The sequence below is a fragment of the Carex rostrata genome, chromosome 19 (genome assembly GCF_964058835.1).
Source record: "Carex rostrata chromosome 19, lpCarRost1.2, whole genome shotgun sequence".
Lineage (NCBI taxonomy): Eukaryota > Viridiplantae > Streptophyta > Magnoliopsida > Poales > Cyperaceae > Carex > Carex rostrata.
The window spans coordinates 5,581,841-5,603,705 of NC_135936.1; the positions used below are offsets into that span (position 1 = coordinate 5,581,841).

Consider the following 21,865-nt stretch of genomic DNA (forward strand, 5'->3'; position numbering starts at 1 on the left):
GGGGAGCTGACAGAGAGAAGGGGTAGGTCTATATATAATGTATAACCTCTTGAGAATTCCTTGCTTTACTTGGATGAGACTGTGACAGGAGAAGAGAGAAGTTTAGGAGAGAGGTTAGCTTTGCCTTGGAAAGTATTAAGTGTTTATAAGGGGGTAATGTTTTTTTGTCACAATTATTTTCAATTTTTGTATGAAAAAAATATTAATAAATTAATAAAATATGTTTAGTGGGCTGGGGATTTGTGCCATGGGCCCACATTTATAGTTAGTGTTCGTTATTTTTTTACAACGACACCCCGTTCTGCCCCTATTTCCCCAAATTATGACCCAATTAACCCCTTTAATTAGTTAATCGGTACTTACAAACCTCTCCTTTTTATTAAAATGGAGATCTCCATTGTCTTCTCAGTTTTGTATTATATGATTGAACTTTTTTTTATGGTATGATGTAAATTGTAATGATGGAATGATCAGATTTTTGGAGCCAATTTTGGAATTAAAAAAAATATTGTTGACATTTTTTTTATAATCTACATTCACACTATATGATTTTAATTAAAGCAAAACTAATTATAATATAATAAAAAAGTTTAAACATTAAGCGATGACATTTTAATTTGTTTATTTAATAATTAGGACATTATTCTTTGTGTAAGAACTTGATCGCATGTTCAAGATTCAATTAGTACAAGTGATTTAATAATTCTTAACTCCCATTTAATATTTAAAAAAAAAGATTGGATTAAATATATAGATATAGTAAGGGTATTTCCGTCAACTGGAGAAGATTGGGAGGAGTGGCACGCATGTCACCATTTGCGGAGGAGGAATATTACATGAAAAGTGGTAATATTTAATTAAGCAGATAACTTTATGAGTATGACAATAAAGACCATGCATGATGCATGTACAATTTTGGTGGTTGCATGTTAGATCAAAGAGTAATTCAATTTTACTTCGATATCTTCCAACTGATTGACTGTAATTTAGATAAAATTAAACTAGGCCTATGTCAAAAGTTAAACTAGCTAGAGGACTAGAATTTCAATCAACTTTTTCGAGAAATGAAAGTTTATATATATATAGGGGGAATTTCACGTATATCTCTCAAAAACTTTAAATTACGTATTCCTCCTCTAAACTGTAAAAACTCACAAATTTATCCATTTTATTATCTTTTATATTAAAATGCATTCTAAATTTATAAAATATCCATTCTACTCTTTATTAAAAGTATAAAAGTCCATCGGACTTAAATTTGAATCTGAAAAGTTACTTTATCATCTGAACTGCTTTAAGATGCGTGCACACTAGATCAGCACAAATTTTAGAGCGAACACACATAAATATTGAAGCGACGTGCATATATCTCAATTGGATGTGCGCAGATAGGTATTTCTTTAAGATCCACACACACTAGATCATCACGAATCTTGAAGTAAACACGCACCATATATTGAAGTGACGTGCACAGATCTTAATGCATGCGCGCAGATTGAACGATAAAGAAACTCTTCATATTCAAATTGAGTTCGACGGGCTTTTTATGCTTTGTTAAAGGGTAAAATGGGTATTTTATAAATTTAGAATGAGTTTTAATATAAAACACAATAAAATGGGTAAATATTTGGTTTTGGAAGTTTAGAGTGTGGAATGCATAATTTTGAAGTTTTTGAGGGGTATATGTGAAATTCTCCCTTATATATAATATTTTATAAATTTTCTTTTGGTTGTCTACAAACTAATTAACTAATTATCTGCAAATAAAAAATAAAGTAGTTTGGGATATATATTACCTACTGACTTTTAATTGTAAAAATTTGCAGTTGACATGAATGAAATTTTATTTGAACGCAACATTTCCGGTTAGTTTTGATAATATAACGTTAATTTTTTTATTTGATTTATTATCTAGAGCAAAGGTTTAAATAGCGTTTATTGCGTTATAGTGGTTTGGTTAAAAAAATAACGCTATGGCCATATAGCGCCGCTATAGCGCTGATAACGCCATAGCTTTTATAGTCCGAAATCGCTATAGCAGCACTATAGCGCCGCTATCGCGCACTATTTAGAACCTTGATATAGAGGATGAATATTATTACTATATATGGCATATATACTTAACGTACGCGAAGGGAATTTACCTTATATGACCTGACATGATTGATATTCTTCTTCTTTTTTCTTGGAGGAGAATATTCTAGGCCTATTACCTTCTATGTACTTAATCGATGACTTTATAAAAGAAGAATCATACCAAGTTAAAATCGAGATAATATCATGCTAAATATAATTCGACTGCAACATATGTTATAAAAAGATTATGTGAGTTCTGTGAAGGTAAAAGCACTTAACAGTTAGAGACAAAATTAGAAAATTGAGATAGAAGGACTCGATAAATAAGTATTGTATAATTTAATTTTATGAAGAGGAGCCAATACTACAATTTATTTGTAAAAAATGTATTTTTTTAAAAGACAAAATTAACAAATTTCAAATAATAAAGGGTGCTTAGCTAGTATCATTTTGGCTCCACATTCTTCCATCTCTATTAACAGTATCAGTATCTTTGCATATCGATCATACTCTTACAGGTAATATCAATAACTCTCGAAAATATAATATTTGATCGGTTTACTCTCGACAATAGTTATTTTTTACCTCACAGATACTCATACATTATTGTAGTATACCAATATTTATATATATTTTTTTTACTTCATTTAGTTACTTGACCTTGATTTTGTAGTGTGAGCTAAGGGCCAATCAATTGTTTGGACCAAACTATCCTTTCGTTGAAAAGGAAATGAAAAGGAAATGAAACGGAAATGAAAAGGAAATGAAAAGGAAACAATAGAGCTGGATTATAATTCTTAATTAGCAAGTTATCTTGATGTGGACCCACCCATATTTGTGAAAATATATATGCAAGTTCTTGCTTTTCATGTTAAACACAAAAAATTGGAATCCTCAAGTTCTCAATTCCTTCGCTTCAATCCAAAACGACCGATTTATTTAAAATTCTCAAGTTCTACTTCAACAACGGTAATTTAAGACTTTATTAGTGCAATAATAAAATTACAATATTAGCTTTTAGCTTATATAAAAAATAATTATTTTATATTTTATTTACTAGATGGATGTTGATGAATCGTCAATTTCATCCAAACATGATATTGAAAAATTTGAATTACTCAATTTCAAGTACAAAACTTGTAAAGATTTATTTAATAGTGTTAGAGCATTTTACTCAGTTAAAGGAAACGTATTATCTATTTGTAATTCAATATTAGTGAAATATGTAGTTTTATAATATGATATAGGTGGTCAATATCGTAATATACGTGATGTGCCTTTAAATGAAAGAGAGAGAAAATTAGGAACACCTCGGATGATTGTCTTTTTAAAATTAGAGGTAAAAAGACATATGAATGAATTTGGATAATTAAAATTGATATATAACTACAAAACAAATAAATATAAAATATCACTTTATAAAATTAAAAAATGCACTAAATTACAAAACGAAGGTATTATATATTTTGTGTTTCAATCTATTTATATCATTACATAATTAGAAAATTTATATTCTGATTATGTCTTATATGTAAAGAATCAGTTTGTAAAATTGATTGGTTCCGTAAAAGTTAAAAATTGAACACTAAAACATATTCTCTCTCTACAAAATTTGACTTAAATTTTTGTGTCTGTTTTTCTTTTATTTGGTTCATTTTTTTTTTTGAGGAGAAAAAAATATTGAGCCTAATAAAAGATAAACAGACACAAAAATTTAAGTCAAATTTTGTAGAGAGAGAAAATACACAGAATTTTTATTTTAATTAAGCAGACACAAAAATTGAACTCAATTAGTTTGTGTATGTTTGTATTATATTAGGCACAATTAAATCGCATTCTTTTCAATATATTTTTATTTTTCTAGATTTATGTTCTGCTTGTTAATTAAGTTGTTAATTTTATAGTTTGAATTTATATGAATGTTTATGAATACCTGTTGATATATTATTGTTGCATGAATCTCTTATGCTATGAAATAAGTAATATGCTTTAATTTAAGTATTATAGTTGTGATTCTCAATATTTTTAGTGAAATTACGTAGTAATTATTGTTATTTTATCTATTTAGAATATAAAAAAAAAATTCTAATTAACTTTGTCGGCAAGTCCAAATAACTTTCTAATGTGCTCCACGAATTTAATGGAAACATCATTTCATCTGTTTTTTCGATGTAATTATGCTAGACAAGTATGGGCTTGTATGGGACAATTGGTGCAGTTAGATGTACCGACTGAGAGGCTGTGGGAGTCATCTTGGGGCAGGTACAATCTACTGGTAAAAGAGTCTAAATGGGTATAGATGACTCGTATTATGGCTGTGCTTTGGAGAGTATGGAAACAACGAAATGCATGCATTTTTGTCAACAATGGAAACCTCTGTGACTATTGGCACAAAATATCAAGGAAGAGACTGAAATGTGGTTGAAATAATGTTATAGAGGTTCACTTCTTTCTAATTGAGAGAAGAGGATTTGTAATTTATTTATAGAATTTTAGTTTTTTGAAGTTGTAAACACATGTATTATTGTACACCCGGTAGTTGCTATCTGGATATTAAAAAAAAAAAAAATCTTATAATTCTAAGTCGAAAATCAGAGTTGTTCTAGTAAGCCAATCTTCTATTTGAATTCAATTATGTTTTATTTGATATCCAATTCAAGTGGATGATCTGAGATTCTGAGTTGTTCTAGCAAGCAAATCCTCTATTCGAATCCAATTATGTTATGTAAAATATCCGAATTGAAAGTTTGTTTGTCTTTTATATGATTTGAAATCAAGTATATTATTTCATTTTCAATAGAAGGACAGTTTGGTTAAAAAGATTGTTTTCTCTCAACGCAGATCTGTGGAAATAAAAAATATACAACAACAACAACAATAACAACTAAGCTTTTAGTCCCAAACGAATTGGAGTAGGCTAGAAATGAAACCCAATCACAATTAAACAATAAAGATAAGTAATAATAAAGTAGTCATAAAATAAAAGTAATAAAAATAAAAGTGAAAGTGATAGTAATAATACTAATACTAATATTAATTATATTATACCTAATCGTAGAGGTCAAAGTCCTAAGCTTACATCCTAGACTCCAACTTCCTACTCCTATGACCTAAGACCTATAATATTATCTCTAAATATTTCCTAACCAACACTAGGTCATGGTTCTGGTACGTGGATCGCTAGCTTCCACGCGCTCCTGTCCGAAGCCGATTCCTTAGTTATATTCCACTCCTTCAAGTCTCTTTTTACTGCTTCGTTCCATGTCAATCGTGGCTGACCTCTGCCTCTCCTTGTGTTTTCGATACGCCTTATAATTTCAGTACGCACCGGTGCTTCAGGAGGCCTCCTTTGGAGATGTCCAAACCATCTCAAATAATTTTGGATGATCTTCTCTTCAATCGGTGCTACCCCAAGTCTGTCACGTATATCATCATTTCTGATGCGGTCTCGTTTTGTATGCCCACAACTCCAATGCAACATACGCATCTCTGCTACACTTATCTTCTGAACATATTGTCTTTTAGTAGCCCAACATTCTGCACCATATAATATCGCAGGTCTGATAGCCGTCCTGTAGAACTTGCCTTTGAGCTTTTGGGGGACTTTTCTGTCACATAGAATGCCAGATGCCTGTCGCCATTTGACCCACCCCGCTCGAATCCTATGACTAACATCTTCATCAATCTCACCATCACTCTGTAACATCGACCCTAAATATCGAAAGGTGTCTTTCCTAGGCACTACTTGTCCAGCCAAAGTGACATCTCCATCATCTGACCGGACACCGCTGAACTCGCACCTCATATATTCGGTTTTAGTCCTACTAAGTCTAAAACCCTTCGATTCTAGAGTTTGTCTCCACAACTCTAGTTGCCTATCAACTCCTATCCTACTCTCGTCGATTAGCACCACATCATTAGCAAAGAGCATACACCAAGGGATCTCCCCTTGTATGTCCCTTGTAACTTCGTTCATCACCAGGGCAAAAATGTAGGGCATTATTTGTTGGGAATAAAAAATATACCTATAGAAAAATATGGAATGCTAATTGGAAAAATATAGCTTAATTGATTACAGCAACTTGTGCCTTAATTGCTGTAAGATTGCACTATCTATCTATATAGCACCTATTTTGTGGGATCCTAGTAATCTTATCCAGTAGGCCTAAAATCTATAAATAAACTAAATCCATCTGTACAAGGTTGAAGGGTCCCACAGATAGAATGTATATCAAACTATTGAGTATTGACCACATGCTCCGCACTAAATTTCTTTTCTTTTTTAAATCTTATTCTCCATTTCTAATAGATTGCTTAATGACATAACGAGATAAGAGCTTTTGCTCTCACCAACCAAATAACACATGCCAACATGTTTTCTAACTTCACTAAGAAAACATATATAAATTAAACATTTAGACCCAATAAATAGAGGCCTATATATGTTAATTATGGCAGATTAAATTTTTTTTTTGGCCAAATCAAGAAACAATTTCTCAATCAATTACAAATCATATATATATCCTTAATTAATTTTAATATGAATTATGTGTCTAATTTTTAAATTTTTAATTTTACATAATGTAATTAGCAATTGTAAGTCAATTATAAGTTAATTTGACAAATAAAATTAATTTTAGTAATTACACTATATTTTTACAATTAAAGTTATAGCAGTTATGTTTTTCAAATAAAGATAGCTGTCAAGTTTTCAAATTTCATATTATTGTTATTACAATAAATGTTTTGTTTTTCCTTCGAGTTTCGACCTCATGACCTCTCACTCATAAAATATTGCCTTTTGTCACTGTCTAAAAGCTGGTTATTATAATGTCAGTATTTATAATTGCTTTGAAATGAAGATGCTCGAAGAAACATATTTATTCTTTGTTCTACTAACAATTGCCATGCAGGATTATAATCAAACAATTTAAATTACATTTACTTCTTAACTTTGTTAAATTTCCGAGAGCCAGTTTTTGATCTAGTAACAAAGTTAATGTTCTCCATGTGAGAAATTTCATATTCGAAATTCACATGAAAAACATGAAAAAATTATTTGTAGATATTAAATAGTTAAATGATTTAAACTTCGAAGTTCACTAAAAAAATTGTTAAATTTTCTTAATTGTAACAATGATTACTATAACTCAATTTAGTACCCTTCCATTTTTGGCTGTTATTCTGGACTTTGTCGCAACCCCAAATTTGGGGTAAAGATTTTAACAGAGTAGTTTTGGCTTCATGCAGCATACAAACCATGTATAGTCCTGTTTTAATTTTTATAGTCAGTGCGCTGCATGAAGCCAAAACTATGTCAAAATCTTTGCCCCAAATTTGTCGGCACGAAATCTGCTGCGATTCCAAAGAATCACAGGGATCCTGCGATTCTACATTCACCCTTTCATTTGCTTTAAGATTCGTTCATAGAAAATAATTTCTCTTGAGATTCGTATATTCCAAAAAATGAATGGTGAGATCCTGAATTTCAGGGACCTGCGATTCTTTAGAATCACAGCAGATTTATTTCCAAATTTGTCCGATCAAATCAAAAATCATCAAAAGTCAATCGGATGCGTTTATAAGTTTATATTAGATTGAAAGCAAGGTCCTACGGTTTGATTCCGAAAGAACAGTAGGACCCACGGTCAGTGTCTCTGCTCCACTGATTTCTGACTGGGAAGTCAAACCAAACCTTAGAACATGGAATGGAACCCGACCAGGAACTGACCCGGCATTACCGGATCCAGCTCCGATCATGCGGCCGCGGCCTCTCTCCTCCCTCCCTTGGCCGAGGCCTCCACTGCCACCTTATCAAGTCTGGTCTCCTCCGCCGCCTCCCCTCACTCTCTTCAGCTCTCTTCCACTTCTACTCCGCCGTTGGCTCCCCTTCTGACCTCCTCCGCTCCTTCCGCTCCCTTTCCCTTCCCTCCACCCCCGACTGGACCGCTCTCATCTCCTCTTTCTCCCGCCGTCTCTCCCTTCCCTCTACTTCGCTCCGCCTCTTCCGACTCATGCGCCGCCGCTCCTCCGCCCCTCCTGATTCTGTTTGCCTCCTTTCCCTCCTTTACGCCGCCTCACGCCTCTCCGACCCAGACGCTGCAGCCACCGCCCATGTTCTCTTCATAAAACTTGGTATTCCCTTCTCAGTCGCTGCATGCAACACTGCTGTGCTCGTGTATGGCAAATGCGGCCTCTTGCGGGAGGCGTGGATGATGTTCGACGAAATCCCTGAGAAGACTGTGGTGTCCTGGACTGTGTTACTTACTACTGTATTGAAGTGGGAGGGGATTAATAGGGGCCGTCAGGTGTTCGACAAAATGCCTCTGAGAAATGAGGTCTCCTGGTGCACCATGGTTTGCGCCTACATTGAAGCAGGTCTTGTGAGTGATGCTTTGTCTCTGTTAGCTCATATGGTAGCCAATTCTATTAGAAATCTCAACCACATCAGCTTCTGCTCTCTGCTTTCTGCTTGCTCTCAGTCGGGTGATTTGTGTACTGGCCGATGGGTTCATGTGCACTTGTTAAAAACATCAGATTTTGATGAGAATGAAAGCCTCATGGTTTCTACTTCTCTCATAGACATGTATAGCAAGTGTGGAAGGATAGAATCTGCACTCAAGGTGTTCGAAAGTACATTTCAGAAAAACATAGTTGTATGGAATGCTATATTATCCGGGCTGTCATTGCATGGCATGGGAAGAGAAGTACTAAATGTTTTTCAAAGGATGATTTCAGATGGTACATGCAAGCCAGATGATATCACCTTTGTTAGTCTTCTTACTGCTTGTAGCCGCTCTGGACTAATCAAGAATGGTTGGAAACTCTTTCATGACCTTACTCATATTTATGGTTTAACTGCAAAGGTGGAACACTATGCATGCATGGTTGATTTACTGGGTCGTGCTGGTCATTTGGATGAAGCCAAGAATCTAGTGAGGGATATGCTGGTACAACCAAACGAGGTTGTTCTCGGTTCCCTTATCGCCTCATGTAGCCTACATGGGAAGTTAGATTTAGCCAAACAATTGATGCATGAGCTTGTGCAATTATATCCAAATAACACTGAGTACCACATACTCCTATCCAACTTGTGCACGACAACAGGAAAACATTATGAGGCTGATTTCCTCCGAAAATCAATGCAGAAACAAGGGATTAGAAAATCACCAGGAATTAGCTATATTGAGATTCATGGCTACATGCATAAGTTTACAGCAGGAGACAAGTCGCATCCTCTGACGAGAGAATTGTATGTGATGTTGGACGAGGTGATGAGGCGGTTGTGTTTTGCTGGGTACATTCCTGATGTGTCCAATCAGATATCCCGGGTCGAGGAGAGGGAGGAAAGAGAATTGTTGCTGTCGGTTCATAGTGAGAGACTTGCGGTATGTTTGGGTTTGCTGAGTACAAAACCGGGATCACAAATTAGGATTTTCAAAAACCTCAGGATATGCTCAGATTGTCACACAGTAATGAAATTGATTTCTGGTTTGTATGAAAGAGAGATAATTGTTAGGGATAGGAATAGGTTCCATTCATTCAAAAATGGCTCATGTTCTTGTTCTGATTATTGGTGATTGTTTGTTTTGCCAAATTGTTAACTAAAAATTGTGAAAACTTCATACAGAAACATGCTTTTGCTGTATACAATGTAAATTATTGTAATGTTTTTTTCCCTTCATTTTAAATGACAAAGTATTAGTTGAATGAATATCTCCCAACCATGATTGTTTCTTATTATGAAAGTCTACCAGTATTATATTGCCTATTAATAATGGAGTCAAAACAAGAGGCATCTTGCTTTTAATTTAGCTTAACCTACAAGTGCATCCTAGCAAATAGCAATTATCCTCTTGACCAGTACAAAGTCTGCCAAAATTAGGTTGTGCTCCCTCCCCAACCCCAACAAAATAAATAATAAAATATATAAAATAAAATATGAAATTCTCAGTGACATTCCTGTGAAAGAATTCTTTCAGTCTTTTTCAAAATAAAGTTGAATTGTTTGCGTCACCACATTTGAAATCCGACGGAAACTTTATTGTTAAGAAAAATAAAAAATCTACACAAATAGCAACGAAATGCACATTTATTTGACCTTGAGAAAGGTAAAAAAAAGTACACCAAAAAAGAACAGATAGTAATGCGTGTTCATCTTATCCAAAACCTTGTGTGTATGTCATATAACACAGTCAATAAAACCCTATAGCTCAATTAAAATGCATGAAATGCCCCATTAAAACAAATAGGCCTTTATTGCTACATGCAAAATGAAGTAAGCAAGAAGAAACTTCGTGCATTTGGTGGTTGCTTATGGTGGAGAGTTGGGTAGAAAAAGGTTGTGGATCATGTTTCTTCGTTTTCTTTTCTCGTCATTTTGTTATCTTAAAAAGAGTTACTTTTCTGCCTCCGTGGTCTTTTAAAAAATAAATTAATGGAATTTGATATTCCAAAAGTAAAATTTAATCATTCGATTAATATTATGCGCAGATTTTAGTATGAATCCGATGACTGAGAATTGTAAGGAAAGAAAATTGAAAAGTTCAAATAATATTATATATATATATTGTACCATTGTAAAATTCATATAAAAACGACGTTAAGGAAGAAAAAAAAATTAATAAATGTACGAATTTGTATGGATGAATAGTAGTGTTTACCAAACGGGTCGGGTCGGGTTGGGTCCCCTCGGTCCAAATTCGTCTGGGCCACGGTTCTCACGGTTCTCGGGTCCAGTGGGTCTACGGGTTAGTTAGGATCAGGTCTGATGGGTCCCATTTGGGGGGAGTTGGACTAAATCTGGGCTAGACTCTTGGTCCAAAATTAGCACTGGTCGGTCCGGGTCGGGTGTGGGTCAAGTCCAGGTCTGATTTTATTTTAAAAAAAAAACAGGGGACTGTTTCTGGCCGATCTAGATCTGTTTCTGGTCGAAACAGGTTTGTTTATGTTTAGTCCGGTCCGGGTTGGGACTAGTCGGGTCAGGTTTTTAGAGGTCTAGTTCAAAAAACCGGTTCAAACCCTTGCTAGACTCAACCCTAGAGTTAGTCCGGGCCAGTCCGGGGATCTAGCTAGAATCGGGCCGGTCTGAAGGCAGTCCACAGTTTGGCCGGGTCGGGTCTGACCCGGTCGGGTTTTTTCAATTCACTAAGGAATAGTAATCAAATATTATTATTGTTTGACTGATCTATAAGAAAGTCTAAATTAACAACAACAAAAAAAGATGCACCGCTACACTCTTCTATATTATATATCTGCTAAAACATGAGTGTATTTTTTTTTTTTAACTGACCGAACTTAACACGGTACGACGGTTGACACGAATATTATCTCTAATCCGAAAGGATTCTTTTACTATTTTCTTTTTCTATCCATTTTCAAACTTCTAAGGAAAAGAAAAGAATGTTAATTGGAAGCAAACCCTCGTGTGTGAATTTGGTGCAACCATGTGGTGGATTGAAAAAAGCAACAAAGCAAATGTTACGTGGAGAGTATCTACGAATGAGATCTTGTCGCCTTGTAAAATTCACATCATGCATATATGTAGTTAAGTAGGCTCCAAAATTTGTTTAGCTGCATTGAGGGCTTGGGTATAATTTAATTGAGCGTCTAGAAGCTATTAAAATTTTTAATCTGATGTGATAGTTTCTAATTTAATTTTAGAGATGTATGAGAGTTTCTTATTAGTTTAATGTTTATAAACTACTTAATTATCAAATAATTAGCTCAATTTATTTTTATTTGTTGCTGAAGTGGCTTATAGAAATTCTAAAATTAATTTAAAAAATGTGAGAATTATAAACTTTAGAGACCTTAATTTTTAAAAAATGGTGAACTGTTATTTAGAAACTCAGTTCAAGGATGTAGATGCTCTTTAGGGTGTGCTCCAGAACCTGTCGCGCAGAGGAAGGGGACGGGAGACGAAGGGAGGGTAGCACGGCTCGTGTTACTCCGTCTACACCCCGAATCGGGGGGGTACGAATTTCAGAAGCTTTCAACGTAGAGTTACCTCTGCAACAGTAGCGTTTCCCCTTCCTCTCCTCTCCGATTTCTTTGTTCTGGAGCGAGTAACCGTGGAGGGCAGCTCCGGTCTGCGTTTGTCTCCCTAGCCTTCCTTCCCTTTAATGAGGGGTTTACTCTCCATTATGGAGCACGTCCTTAGGGTCGCAAATTTAATTCCTTGTTCATGATTTTTCTTTTTCTTTTTTGAAAAACTTGGTAGGGACTGTTCATGATTTTTCTGTGTTAGATTTAATTAATTTTGTCTGAGTTGGTTTCTCTTTAGTTAGATTTTACAATTTTGAGTTCCAATCCACCCTCTAAATTGTTTTGGTTGGGTTATCCAAGCTTGACAATAAATAGTTCGTGATGTTCGTAATTGTTTTAATTTAATTAACACTGTGATCGGAATGGAAGCATGATAAAAATTCAATTCATTTCAGTAGAATAGAGTTCAAAAGAGACGATTTTAAATTGAATTTTTGTGATTGGAATGGTTCAGTTAAAAAATAGAATTGATTTGAAGATAAACTAAAATAGTCATAAAGTTCATCTCATTTACACTGATGCCATTGAGTAGTTTTCCTGCCTCCTTCCCATTCGACTCATCTCTTCCCTGTTCTCTCTCTGTACCTTTTCCTCTCCACTTCTCCCCTCCTTTCCTGCTCAAGATCTCTCTCCCCCTCTCTCTCAAGTACTCTTCTAGTACTCTCAAAAAGTCTATTGTTCTCCCATTCAAACTTTCCCTCTTCACTGTTCTGCTCCAGCACTCACCCCAGGTTAGAGAAGACAGGGGTATAAGAGACTTATCACATCAGCGAATTCAATTCTCGTGAAATACCTTCCTTTTTCATGTGATTTCTCCACGGGATTTACAGCTCTTGAAATCCCGTCGAATCATTTCTATTTTCTTTTCTCTTTGTGTTCCGATCAGCAAATTGAAAATGAATTCTAATTCTATTTCTTGTTTGGGAGAAAATTACCCGTTCCGATCAAGGGGTAAGTATATAATATTTAACATAACATACGTAGATGTTATCTACTAAAATAATAAATGTTATTTTCTTAAAATTTCTAATAAATCAGCAAAAATATATCTATTTTTTAAAAAAAATATTTAAAAAGAATAACTATGAGTTATTTTTTACTATTTAAAAAATAATACGAAATACGCACAAAAGTTAATAATTGAAGTCGAACATTAATGGCATGCATATTTTCTCTTGTATTCATGAATCCACCCCATATATCATATGTTCATTTGTAATTTGGATATAATAAGAATATAATTTAAAAATTGTTCATTATTTTTAAAATATATATTATATACCAAAATATTAGTATTTGTACAAACAAAATAAATAAATGCTTTTGTAAATTTTATGAATAATATGTAATATATATTGTGTTACATGTACAATTCGTAAAATTGAGAGATGTGCTGAAAATTTAATAGATATATAATAAAGATTTTATTAGAGGATATTGTTAGTATCATCCAGTGTTGTAAATAACGGTATGCGGTTGTCGGACGGACATGGTACCGTCAAACAATTAATCAGGAATAATCAAGAATAATCAGTCATAATTGGAAATAATTGGTCACTTAATCAGAAAAATTCATAATAATTTAATCATCGCCAACGACTGGTATCATCACAGCATAAACAAATTTTAGCAAACCACACAAATTTCAATACAGTTTCTGCAACGGGCAATTTATAAAAAATAAAAAATAAAAATTCTCAGGTAAAAAAAAAGCACATTAATGGGACGGGTCAATGCCTTTGTGAGATCAATACATAATGGAAAGCATACAAGTTATAATTGGATTGCATATTCTGTCAGGTGAAAAGTGAACGAGTTTTTCTGACTAGATAAAATCTATAAAAAAAAACTTGGAACGATTTTTTCTTACCAGATAAAATCTATAAGATATCCTCTCTTTACCTTTCCTTTCATTTTCAAAACAAAGATAAACCTTCGATATGAAATTATGAATCACCAGACAATTGGTCCTTTCTTTCTGACTTGCTGTGTAAGAATCCATTATACAAAAGCGAGAAATTAAGGCTCTTCAAACATTTATTCTGTTATGAGGAGAGTTCAAATGCCTCCATGTTTTTGTGCCTCCATCTCTTTCTATCATTTTCAAAGTTCAAACAGTCGATCCGAACCGCTCAATCTAACCTCCATACTAAAATATGTTTGGAGACCAAATTTTATATTTTTAGGAATTTTTTTATTATTTGTTTAGATAGGTACAAAATTAGTAAATCTGAACCATCTAAAAACAGTATTTTTGTACCTATCTAAAAAAATAGTAAAAAAATTCCTAAAAATATAAAATTTGGTCTCCAAACATATTTTAGTATGGAGGTTAGGTTGAGCGGTTCGAATCGACTGTTTGAACTTTGAAAACGATGGAGAGAGATGGAGGCATGATGGAGGCACAAAAACATGGAGGCATTTGAACCCTCCTCTTCTGTTATATATCATATATTGCTTTCTTGGAAACAAGACCTTGTAGTTTCGAGCGTCTTCTAATTACTTTTTTCTTCTGAGATTATGGATTAATTGCTCAATATTGGTAATTGCCACGTATTCATGGGTCCGGCTAGTATGACATTGGTGTCACATGACACTAATTTTAAAATTGATTGAATAGATTTCAAACGACTAATTCAAACCGTTAAAACCAATTTACTTTATAAGTGATGCGTTTACATGCAAATTTTTTTTTTATATTTTTGAGTTATTTTAGTATCAAATCAAGGTGTAAAAATATTGAAAAAATGAATGTATTAAAATTAACTTCAAAACTCACACGTTTGACCGCTTGACTTGATATCAAATAAATTCTAAAAGTTATAAATTTTACATGTAAACGCACAACTAATGAAGTAGGTCGGTTTGAATGGTTTGAATTCACCATTTAAAATCAATTCGATAAGTTTTGAAATTGATATTATATAAAATAAAATGACACTGATGCTATACTAGTCAGACTCCGTATTTATTTAGGTCATGATTTCAATGAACTGCGTTGAACTCTATTAAAAACTACCAAGGCTTTTAATTTCCTTTTCTCAAGATAGGCCTAAAAGCACAGCCCAATTCATTTTTTTTTTTTTTTTTGCCTACATTTGATGAACTCAAAATCCTAAGAACCCAACAAGGCCTACTTTCAATCTCTTTTATTTTTTCTGCCAAAGCTCAGCAAGGAGATAAATTTTACGATCTATAAATAATTTCATGTATCCCCTTCAAAAATATTACATATTTCCTCCTCAAAAATTTGAAATATCGTATTTGTCCTTCAAAATTACAAAAACTCACATATTTACCCATTATTAATTCCAGTGTTGTAAAAAACGTCCGTTTAGGCCGATTAATTAGCTAATTAGTTGTTAGCGGTGACCAAATCGTCATAATTTTTTCCGACTAATTGACCGATTATGGCTGATTATTCCCGATTATTCCAGATTAATTGCTAGGCGGTACCCTGTCCATCCGACGACCGCATGCCGTTATTTACAACACTGATTAATTCTATAATATATTATATATTTATAAATGTGATTAAATATTATATTTGATTCTCTAAGGACCATTATACCCTTATATCTTCTCTTTATCAATCTCTCCCTAGTTCTCTCTACCTCAGTTCATTTATAACTTGTTGGTTAATTAATGATATCGCCTTGCTCTCATGAGCTCATTTCACCTATTGTCAGCGGTCATCGAAGGTCAGTGTTTGTCAGGACGTGTACTGGCAACGATACTGATACTCATTCCTTTGATATATTTGGATTAATTTTCAACAAATTTGTGAGTTTTTGTAATTTTGAAGGATAAATATGACATTTCAAACTTTTGAGGGGGAAATACATAATATTGGAGCTTTTGAGGGGGATATATGAAATTCCTCCTTTCACTTTTGACCCCCTGACAAGGGTATGTTATTGAAATTCGGTGAGCACAATTTAGATTTAAAAAAATCGACAAAATATCCTTAGAAATTGTAAGCAGCATACCAGTACATAACAAAACACTGATACCAAATGGGACCAATGTCAAAATCGTGTCAAACACAGAACTAGCTAAGAACTGGTATTTTCTAGTACCAGGTTAAGAACTCAGAATAGCTCAACCAACATACATAGAGGGTATCAGGGTATACCGTCTATTTGGTTGACCAGAATCACAAAACTAAAGTAACTTCTATGCAAGCGATTTGCTGTTACCAAATTTACGTCCTATTTCACATCTATATTTGAAAAAAGTGTTTCATAATTAAAAGAGTAGATTTATTGATAAAGCATCGATCAATTTTTTTTTTTTTTTTTTATCTCAAAGTAGAAATAAAATGAGGAGTTGTTCTGTTTTGTTTCTCTTTAATGTGAATAAAAGTTAATTGTTATTTAACTTGTCTGCAATTTTTATCAGTTGAAAAATATAAGTCCTCACTTCATATACATCATGCAGATTTTGGTTTTAGTGCAAAAACGAGCGACAAATTGAAAGTTCAATCAATGTATAGGCATGAAATATTGTAAGTTCTATCTACCGAGGCTTATGAGCAGTAAGGAACAACATAAAAATAAAAAATAATAATGATATGCCATTTTTTACTAGAATTAAACAGTAAGGTGGGACTAAAAATTTTAGGCTTAGGCATGTTTTGAATATGATGTTTATTTTTTTTTTCTGAGAAAAGCATAGAAAGAAGCATTTTTTTTTGGGAAAAATATGCACAGTGAGGCATAATTTTATATATTTTTCAATTTTAAGTATATATTTTGATAATTTTTGTTAAGAAAAGCATATAAATTAAAGTACATTTTTGAATTTTTTTTTTTTTTTTTAGCTGGATGGCAAGTGCTCCTCCATGACGGATTCATATTCTCCCAGATACGGTAGAGGATTTCCTTCACTTTAAGGTTTGGGGGTGTTTGGCAGTCTTCCTTAAGAGATAGAGGTTTAGCTGAATTTAATTCATACTAAGAATAAAGATTTAATATGAGTAAAATATATGTATATTATGTAAAGACCTAGATACCCCTTACATATTTCTTGTTATTTAATTTTATTATCTTTCTTCAACCATTTTATTACAATTGACAAGTAATTAAATTCAGCTAAAGTTATTGGTTAATTAAATAAAAAAAAAAAAACAATCAGTATCTTGTTTTGAAGGTCACGTGGCCAACAAAATTAATTTATTAAAACAAAAAAATTTAATAGGTAGTAAACAAATGTCTGATACAATAAAAATTATTTCCTACTGGAGATCCTCAAACTACATAAAAAATAGAAAAATTGCATTATTAACTTATTACATATAGGGGTGGCAACGAGCTGTTAAAGAGCAAGCTAGGTCACACTTGTACTTGGCTTGTTGGTGTATCAAGCTGAGCGAACGAGTTTGGATTTTAGGTCTCGAGCTAAAATTATTGCTCAAGACCGACTTGTGGCTTGTCCGAGCGAGCCGAGCTAGCTTGTTACTAGCTTGGCAGATTTATAAATTTGTATATTTTTTTTTCTGCTATATCTTAAATGTTCATAACACATCTTATTAATTATGACTAAAACAAAATAATATTTATATGACTAATTGCTGAGGAATACTCTTAATTCAATTGTAATTATGCAAATTAACTTTATAGCTAAATTAATACATACAAATATATCAAAATTTTAAATTCATACAAACATATTCACAGAATAAAGGTGTTTACAAATTTGCCATCTTACAAATTTTCATTGATGAAAAAAGGTGTTTACAATATAAATAAAATCCTCACTTAAAAGCAGGTCCTTTTGTCATAATATTTACAAATTTAAAAGGCGCTCTCTACTATCATTAACTATGAACTCTTGCTTGGCTCCTGTCAACACTCATCACATGCATCACGCACCAGTGCTTGACCTCCAGTCCTCCACAGATAAGAAAAATAAAAAATAAACCCGGTAATAATTCTCCTTCACAATAATTATGTTCAACAAATCTCTGAAATTCCCTCTCTTATGGAAGACTCTTGAACCAGCACTCAATAAAACAAGAAAAAGAAAAGTAAGCCACTGTCAAGCTTTTCAAGAAGAAAAGTAAGATAAAGAAAGAGAATGGGGGGCTATGATTCCCAGTGAAGATAAAGTGATCAGTACAAGACCTCAATTTTCGTATGACTATTCTCATCCCAATTCCTAATTCCAATTCCCTCAGTCCATCTCAAGTTTCTTATCAAAACATGAGAAATTTCCGCTAACCAATTTTTCAAAATGCTTCAACTCATCCCTTTCCTATCTCTAATCGCTGCATCTGCGGCATCATGCAACCGCACCTGTGGCAAAACCACTGTCCCGTACCCCTTTGGCTTCTCCCCATCTTGCAGTATCAAATTATCCTGCAACTCCACTTCAGGCATCAGCTTCTCCGGCTTTCCCATTCATAATATCACTGCCTATAATACTTTTTTGCTAAACATGCCGGCCAATTGCACCCGTCCAGTCACTTCTGTCTCCGCATTCTTCTCGACCAACTACGCATTAACACATAGAAATAGTTTGTTCCTCCGAGGTTGTGCCCCATCTGCTACATCGCCATGTCTCGTACCGTCAATGATAGTTTCTCAAATGTCAAATCAGACAGCTTGCGGTCCTAAAGAGGATAACTTAACGTGCTTCTACAATTCTACGGGCATGTACTTGACAGAAGATGGTGTGTTCCATAAAAGTTTGTGTGGAGCTCTTTTTACATCAATGTTGTATGAACCGGATGTGACCGGACAAACAGTTCTTGCCTTAGGAATTGTAGAGATTGGATGGTGGATGACAGGGAATTGTCATTGCGCTGCCAATGCATCTTGTACACGCCTTGAAAGTAAAGTGAAAGATGGATATTGGTGTAAATGTGATGAGGGATTCATCGGAGACGGGTTCGCTGATGGCGACGGCTGTCGTAAAGGTAAGTATCACTATTTTCGAAATTACAAAAATGCCCATGTTCTATTTAAGATTCATATATATAATTATCTACTCATTTAACTTGTTCACTCAAAAAATAAGAAGGTTCACTTATTAAACTATTTGGTAATTCTCTTTTTTTTTTAATATATAGAATTATGGACTGAATATCTCTATTTAGTAAATTGCTTCTATTTGAATCTGATCCAACCAGGTACGCTTCTGATGAAGGTAGTTTTCAGACAGTCGCCAACAGTGGCTGGAGTATCTGCTGCTTGCATTATGGCAGTGGCAATATTAGCTGTGGTTGGTATTTTGCTATGGAGGTGGAAAACAAATGGAAGTACTTCAAGTAAGTGCCAGCTGTCACAAATTCATAATTTAACTAGATATATTGTTCTTTATCTTAAAGATGCAAAGTAAATGCACCAAATTAAATATGCTAATTATTAAGAAAATATATTTAGCTACTCTTTCTCTTTATATCCATATATTTTTATAATATTTGGAATAAGTACAGGTAGCTAGATGTGGCCTCATGATCTTTTCTTTTTGTGCAACTTTAGACAGTAGATCCTAAACCCGTTTTTATCTGTACGTAGCAACCCATGAGAAAGCATCCAATTGCTCGCTGGAAGATGTGAAATGTTTCTCAGGGATTAAAGTATTTAAGCTAGGTACACTAAGCTTGGCCACCAACAATTTTTCGGATGACAACAAGCTCGGTCAAGGTGGATTCGGATCAGTTTATAAGGTAACAAATTTATCTTTTTCCCCACTAAAGAAATGCCAGGATGCAAATTCTGATTAACAAAAAAATTGACAGGGAACACTGGCAGATGGACAAGATGTGGCAGTTAAAAGACTTTCAGGATATTCGAGGCAGGGACTTGCCGAACTCAAGAATGAAGTGAACTTACTTGAAAAAGTTAAGCACAGGAACCTGATGCAACTGGTTGGATGTTGCATACAAGAGAAAGAAAAGCTGTTATGCTACGAACTTCTGCCTAATGGAAGCCTTGATAATTTTCTTTTTGGTAAACCAACTTCTATTGAACTGAAGTTCAATATTTTTTCAACATTTCCAATGTCACATCTTCGACTTTTTTTTGTGAAAGAAAAAAATTTCTATTAGATATGATTATCCAAATAACACATAAACCCAGACTCACATCAACTAAAACAAAAATAGTTAAATAACAAACATAAATGTTAATTTATTGCGGAAAATTAGTTAGTTAGGCTTACATATATATAAATATCTTACTATCAAGCAACTTTGCCACTAAGGTTTAATAAATACATGTACGAGTATTTCATATCTTATGTATGAATTACTTCTCTTCTTCTTCTTTTTTTGCAGCAAATGATTCCATCAGACGTGATCAACTTAACTGGAAAACAAGATACAGGATAATACAAGGAATTACTTCTGGATTACAGTATCTTCATAAAGAATCTAAAGTTAAAATTATTCACCGGGATCTAAAAGCAAGTAATATATTGCTTGATATAAACATGACTCCGAAAATATCAGACTTTGGTCTAGCGAGGCTCTTTGAAGAAGATCAGACTCATAAAGACACATCTAAACTTGCTGGAACGATGTAAGCTCATTACTATATTTTAATTATATCTTATTCAATTATTAGGTCCGGAACATTGTTGCCTGAAAAACATCAGATATCTCAATGTATCTTCTTTTTCTAAACTGGAGATATATTACTTAAGACCGAACTCATGATAAGTTGGTTTGATGTAGTGGATACATGGCACCTGAATTACTACACTGCAGTTTTTCGGCCAAGTCAGATGTTTTTAGCTTTGGTGTGCTACTTCTAGAGATTGTAACAGGCAAAAGGATGTGCTCATTTGCTAACTCTGACAATCCCTCCAGCCTAATTAGCTATGTATGTTCTAAAAGACACAAGTTTCAATACAAAGTCGTCAATTTAGTTATTAATATTGCAAAAGGTTTTTAATCAAACTTTCAAAGTTTGACTTGTCCTTTCAATCATTCCAACTCCAATGTGGAAGGAGGAGAAATAGATCAATTTAGTTATTAATATTGCAAAAAATAAACATTAACACCTCTATTTAGGTATGGGAACATGTGGAAGGAGGAGAAATAGATCAATTGAAGGATCCAATCTTGGAAGATGTATGCACCGAAGAAGTTACAAAGTGCATCCGAATCGGGTTACTCTGTGTGCAAGAGGATCCAATTAAACGACCAAACATGGAAGCTGTTAATGTTCTGCTTTCCGGTTACTCCACAACTATTCCAGCTCTGCCACCATTGCAACTACCCTTAAGCATGGTTTCCATAATTTCTGGAAGCCAGGAAAGCAACAGCTAGAAAAAAGATGTACTTATTATATTCATTTATTTTACAATCAGTTATTGTAATTCCAAACAGGGTTATCAGATTTAGATTTTTAGTATCAGTGTCTTCATGTAGTTGAATTGTCTATAAGCTTTACATGTTTTTAAAGGACATGGTTTTCTTTCTTTCTTTTTCTTAATTTTTCATCCCCAGGTTGCCACTTTGACATTATGCAGTCATTGAAGTTCTTTTAAAGCTAATAAAAGATTATTTAGATTCAGATATTCACATTACAGATATTTAAATCTCAATATTACAGTTCATTCTAATTTTCTTGACAAAATATCACATTGAACAGCTCAATTTGGCCATTTGATAACAGAAATCGAGATTTCAAATCACAGCACAAAAAGATTAATGCTATGAGTAGCATTATATATAGCCTGTCTCTATATAAATTCTTACACGCACGCAATCTTATCCACAGTAAATTATTTT

General features: G+C 33.6%; 2 protein-coding genes across 2 annotated transcripts; both read left to right on the forward strand.

Moving 5' to 3' along the window:
- The first annotated feature begins 7,685 nt into the window (after nucleotides 1-7,685).
- On the forward strand, nucleotides 7,686-9,747 carry LOC144571568 (Pentatricopeptide repeat (PPR) superfamily protein). Its single transcript, XM_078320907.1, has one exon. The coding sequence runs from the start codon at nucleotides 7,785-7,787 to the stop codon at nucleotides 9,654-9,656; it is 1,872 nt and encodes a 623-aa protein (XP_078177033.1). The 5' UTR covers nucleotides 7,686-7,784; the 3' UTR covers nucleotides 9,657-9,747.
- An 8,774-nt stretch (nucleotides 9,748-18,521) lies between these two features.
- Nucleotides 18,522-21,538, forward strand: LOC144571913 (cysteine-rich receptor-like protein kinase 6). The gene is made up of 7 exons (XM_078321308.1): nucleotides 18,522-19,042; nucleotides 19,256-19,393; nucleotides 19,644-19,795; nucleotides 19,868-20,078; nucleotides 20,405-20,648; nucleotides 20,804-20,951; nucleotides 21,143-21,538. The coding sequence occupies exons 1-7, from the start codon at nucleotides 18,562-18,564 to the stop codon at nucleotides 21,398-21,400; spliced, it is 1,632 nt and encodes a 543-aa protein (XP_078177434.1). The 5' UTR covers nucleotides 18,522-18,561; the 3' UTR covers nucleotides 21,401-21,538.
- The last annotated feature ends 327 nt before the right edge of the window (nucleotides 21,539-21,865 follow it).